The 6,012-nt window shown below is 30.5% G+C and overlaps 1 protein-coding gene across 1 annotated transcript; it reads right to left on the reverse strand.

Annotated features, from left to right (window-relative positions):
- Positions 1-566: 566 nt before the first annotated feature.
- On the reverse strand, positions 567-1,793 carry LOC127136321 (F-box/kelch-repeat protein At3g06240). The gene has a single exon (XM_051062898.1). The coding sequence runs from the start codon at positions 1,791-1,793 to the stop codon at positions 567-569; it is 1,227 nt and encodes a 408-aa protein (XP_050918855.1).
- Between the last annotated feature and the right edge of the window lie 4,219 nt (positions 1,794-6,012).

Raw genomic sequence — 6,012 nt, forward strand, 5'->3', positions numbered from 1 at the left:
CGTTTAATATTGCCTCATAAAATACAAAGATGTTGCTATAAACTGTCACAATGAGAAAGAGTTAAGATAATCAATAACTGCTTTTACATTACCATGATATCTTTGTTCTTTCTCCAAGTGAACAAAAATAGCAGGTATGTCTTCAAGAAAAAAGCATTTTGCTACTGCCTTCCCAACATACTTATTGGTAAAATGCATCTTCAAGACATACTGTATGAGAGATTTCGTAATCCTCGGAGGCCAAATTTTGTGCTCAGATAAATATAAACCTAACTCTCTATAAATTCCTCAGCTAGTCCTATGATGAAAAACAGATAGAACAAATTTTATATATAAAACACCCAATAAGTAATTTTCAGTCATAGTGGTTTATATATTGCAAGTAGGAAGTAATCAAATTCAAACAGAAACAAGTTGCTCATTAGATTATAAAGTTTACCAAATACAAACCTTCAAAACAAACAAGAAACATGTTGATGATAATTATAAACTATATTTCCAATTGACAAGCCACTTGGATACAAGTATAATTCTTACCAATTTGGTGAAAATAAGAATACAAAAAATTAAATACCCTTTCCTTCAAACGGAATAAGGTTTTCTCTATGAATTAGTATCGTACAATGAAATAATCTATTTGTTTTAATACCAAGGCCCTCCTCAATCGCTTGGGTATTTAAGTTGAACAAAACCAGTCCACCATCTTCTTTAACGAACATCATATCACCCTTCTTTCCCTCTCCAATAGGATACATAAGGCAAGGGATGGGCCCTATAATAAACATTTTAGTCCATGATTCCTTTACACTAACTTCTCCCAAAACTGAAATGTGAAATGTAGCCTTCTCTTCGAAATTTAATATCAAAGCAATAGAGCCCTTCAATAACATGAAGTGTTTCCTTACTGATGGCACAAAGTTGTCATCAATGTCTGAGGGTACCGATGTCGTAATGAAAACTTCATTGCTCCAGTCAAATGACAGCAGATATGTTCCGTCATGTGTTTCACTTTTGCACATCCAATGAGAGAGTCCATCCATGTACAATTGTTGTACATCCATAAACTTGTGATGCATATTAAGATCGAGTATTCTCCAAGAGTTGGTTCTTAGACTATATATCTTCCAAAGATCTTTCATACCAAATATTTGTCTATAACACATCACTTCATAAATCACTTTATAATCGTCTGTGTGACGGTCATAACCAAACCCACGATGCATATGAAAAGAATGATTATCATTAACAAAACTAGGGGAAATAACCTTAAAGTCATTAATAGATGGATTCCACAGTACAACTGTTTTCGGTCGGAATGGCGGGATTAGACAAAGGATCCCATTAACACTACATGAACCTAAAATGTTAAAATTAGGAACACAATTATACTCATTTTGTTTTAAAAGAGTATATACAGATATTGGTTGATCATATTTCACCCTTGGCCACTCTAACTTGACCTTATTCTCAAACCTATCCCCAGCAACAGAATACAATTCAAATGCTTTCGAAGGAGTAAACATCCCATGTAGAAGAAGAGATGTATGATCATAATAAGGATGTTCCTTTGTTAAGAAAACATTGCGGTACAAAGTCATGAAATTAGGATTATCTAACAAGAGGGACCATGATTTGCAAACACATTCAAATCTCCTCAAAGATTTAATACACAATTTTAATAGAATGGAAATTGCAACATCATCGTGTATGTGTAATTCTTTTCTTAACTTTACCTTTTCATTCGTCCCTGCAACCACACTCACGTGCTTGTGCTTGTTCATGTTCCAATCCATTGACGACCTTTGATTGATATTCGAAACCCTAGAATAACGAGTCTTTCCTTGCAACCCAAAACCTAAAGTAAACCATGAAGCTGTGACAGTTAAATAAGATGCACTACCAATTGAATTTATAGGGAAAAAAGAACTATAGCGATTTATAGAAATATTTTAAAACTCAATCAATTAATTTTGTAAAAAAAAAATTGAACAAAATAAATAAACAATCAATTTAGTCTTTAAAAATTGTTACAATTTCATATATTTATTTTCTAAATTATTAAAATGAATTAAAATATTTTTAAACTATTTTTTATTTTAAAAATTATTCGTTTAGAAGTTTATCCTAATAACTAAATAGTTTGTTGAAAAAATAGTTTAAAAATTTTTAGTTGATTTTTTTTATTTGTGGGTTTTTGTTGATTGTTTATTCATACACGGGGATAATTGTTTATCTATAATTAATTTATTATTAATTTATTATATATTATAAATAAAATGGAAATAATTAGAATAAAGTAATTATAATTTATTATAAAAACCGTATCTTAAATAAATTTTGTGTCTCTAAAATTAATTAAAAATAATATTTTTTTAATATCATTGATATAAAAAAAATTATAATACATTAACTTTATATAAGAATACTTAAATATTTTTTAAATATGATTTTTTATTGAACTTTTTAATTAAAATTCATACTTTTTTTAATGGAATTAATTACTATGCACTTTAAAAAGTTTTAGACGGTCGATTCATCACCATCACTCGTTTGCATTATTTTATAGATTTTAAAAAAAAAAGTTAAACTTATTTCAATATCCAACGCATATGATTAACCAACTCTGTAAAATCTTTTTACATTTCAATTAAATTCTTTTTTAATATCGATGACACAGCTATAATACATTAGCTTTTAATAGGTATAATTAAATTCGTGTACTATGGGATTTTTCTCTATTTTACATATATATATATATAATATATATATATATATATATATATATATATATATATATATTATATATATAATATATATATTATATATATTGCCTTTAAAAGAAATAGGTATAATTAAATATGTATTTTTTTAAAAATTTAATTTTTTAAGAGAGAATTTTAAAGAGAGAGAATGTCAACTTTAGAATTAGGATTAACAATTTCTAATTTTCTCTAATTATTTTAGAGAATTATCGATTTTGAATTTCTTAGTTGTTGAATCAAGCTGATTTTTGGGCACAATGTTACACTTTCATTGTAACACCCTAAATCCTACACATAATGTATCGCATAAATTAAATATAAAATAGAATCACGTAGGGTATCACACATTCATAACACACATGACTTGTTCCATAACACGGGTTTCGGTAGTAAATTTCAATACACACATTTGTAATAAGGATGTTTACACGACATCCAACTTATCGGAATCATACCTGGGATATTTACACGACATTCATCTCATCTGATCGGTATTATATATTCATATAATAAGACATTCATAACTTGTCACCGCACACTCACTTCCATTTTAAAGTATCATCACAGCAAAATTATCATCACAATTATGGAAGATAAAGCAAGTAATAACATCTAGTCTCAACTTCAATTGTAATAATAAAATAAGAGAGTTGTAATCAATCAACTCAACATCTTAAGAATTCTCAACAACAAAATTAGTCTTATGACTTCAACATAATCAGACATAAGGAATCAAAAAAGTGTTTAACCCAACCTGATGTTACATGATCAGAGCAAGGTGCCACTAGTAAAAGCGATAAAATAAAGAAGTAATACAAGAGCTACCTTCCACTTACTTCAGCAATACTACTCTTGAGTATCTGAATGATGCCCATGTAAAGGCAACATTCAAACAGAAGGGGTGAGAATTCATTTCAATAATAACGATATAGAATGAAGAATAGAGTACAACATCTACACAATCATGCACAACAATATATCACATTCTTACATCCAAATCATAATCAACATCATACACGGCAACATCTCAATTATCATCAACACCATACAAAACCACATCTCAATTATCATTAGCATCATATGCAACAACATCTTATCCAACAACACATCAACAACATCCAATTCAAATGCAACACTTGTGCAATGTACTCAACATCGAATCAACATGCATGTGGTACCAAATATGAATACTCAGGTTCATCTCACTCCATCATCTCCATGATAGGATCGGTTCTCTCTTGGAAGCGGAGCACACCAAAATCGCTACCATCACCATATGTAACGCTTCATGAATCCCCCATAATAGGAATTAGCTACTCGCACATGATCCATCATAATGGGATCGAGGCTCACCAAAACTCGTTACCATCAACATAGGTAACACTTCACTAATCTCCCATAATAGGAATTAGCTACTCGCATACAATCCATTACCATAGAATCGAGGCTCACCAAAATTGGACTGAAGTTCGTACACCAAGATGCATGACTCTCAAATAACATGCATTAACACAATAAGGTTCTCCTAAAGGATCTCCACGCAAATCTCATCATTTATGTATTACATCATTCATCATGCAATAACTAGTTCATGTTACCACATGAATAATATCAACAAACAGCAGCAACTCGTCAACATCTTAACATCATCGACATAACAACAGAATTATCACACCTCGATATTACAACAATGCAATGATTCATCAACCAAACATATAAACCAATACATTTATTAACATATTAGACATGTTAATATTATTAAAACATATCAACAATCACTACCACGTTATAGGTCTGAGCATTAACTTTCTAAAGCTTCAAACGACATCAAAATAGGACTTATAGAATAAAAGTTATGACCAAAATCGTCGGAATATGTCAATAATTCATTAATCGAACGTATGAAAAAAAATTCACCAACACAGTACGCATATGAATAATACTCAAACAATTTACTTATCACCATCATGTTATATCTTTGAGAGTCAGCTTTCTAATGCTTCAAACTCCAACCCAAAATGATTTACGAGTTGAAACTTATCATCAAAACCGTGCACGAAGTCGTTACTAAAGAGTTGTTATTTTTCTAAAAATTTCAGCATAATTCATCTTCTTCAACCACAAAAACATCCATGAAATAATCACCAAAATCATTTTATCCCTGAAAGAAAGTTATAGCCCTCTATTTTATATATCCAACGCTTCAAACGAAATTCGATTTGGACTTAGGAATCAAACATTATGCCCAAAACAATTTCAACCGAAAAAACAAGAACAAAGACTCCCGCGTTGAGCGCGGTTGTGACAGACAGAATGCATAATTTTTTACATTTTTCATCGTTGGAGGCCTTCCGGACCTCCGATTTCGATTCTGTAAAAAGTCAAATGCTCATAAAATTACAATCCATGCAATACTCTAACTATCTTAAGTTAATTTACAGTTTTAACACAATTAAATCATTTAATCATTATTTTAAGATTATGCCTAAAACCTTTGAAATTGTAACAATAGTGGATATATGTTCAATCATCAAAACAGAAAGAAAAAAATACGTGCATATAAGGCACACGAAATTTATCATATAATCATCATATAACAACCATCATAACATCATATTCAAAATTATGAATCAAAACACCAAACTCTAAGGAGGTTAAGGGTTTCTCCATTCTACCATTCTACCATACCCTTTACTATTGGAAAAAGTTCTCATCCTTACCTGAATTCCTTACAAAATTTCTGAATTGAAATCTTCACTCTCTTTCCTTGATCACCTTGCCTATTTCCTCTTTACTCCATTTTCTCCAATGTCATGTACTATGAAAATCTCCCTAAACATAGGTTTCTCTTAACTTTTTATTTTTAGGGTAAACTTTTCCAAATCACCAACTTGGCTCAAACTCAATTATCTCATTTTCCTTCCTCCCACTAACTTTCTCAATTTCTCATATTTGGCTCAATTATTTTATCTTCACTAATTAATATAATAAAAATAAATAAAATATTATTTTTAATTATCAAAACAATTCTAAAGACCTTAGACAGCGCTTTTTTTAGCCTTAGACAGCGCTTTAAAGCGCTGTCTAAACCTCCGCTGCTAAAGGTTTAGACAGCGCTTTTTTAAATCTTAAAAGCGCTGTCTAAGCCCCCCCCCCCCTTAGACAGCGCTTTGGCCAAAAGCGCTTTCTAAGACCCTCCTATTTTAATTTTTTTAGGTATACCTTAGACAGCGCTTTTGGCCAAAGCGCT

Source organism: Lathyrus oleraceus, chromosome 4 (genome assembly GCF_024323335.1).
Source record: "Lathyrus oleraceus cultivar Zhongwan6 chromosome 4, CAAS_Psat_ZW6_1.0, whole genome shotgun sequence".
Lineage (NCBI taxonomy): Eukaryota > Viridiplantae > Streptophyta > Magnoliopsida > Fabales > Fabaceae > Lathyrus > Lathyrus oleraceus.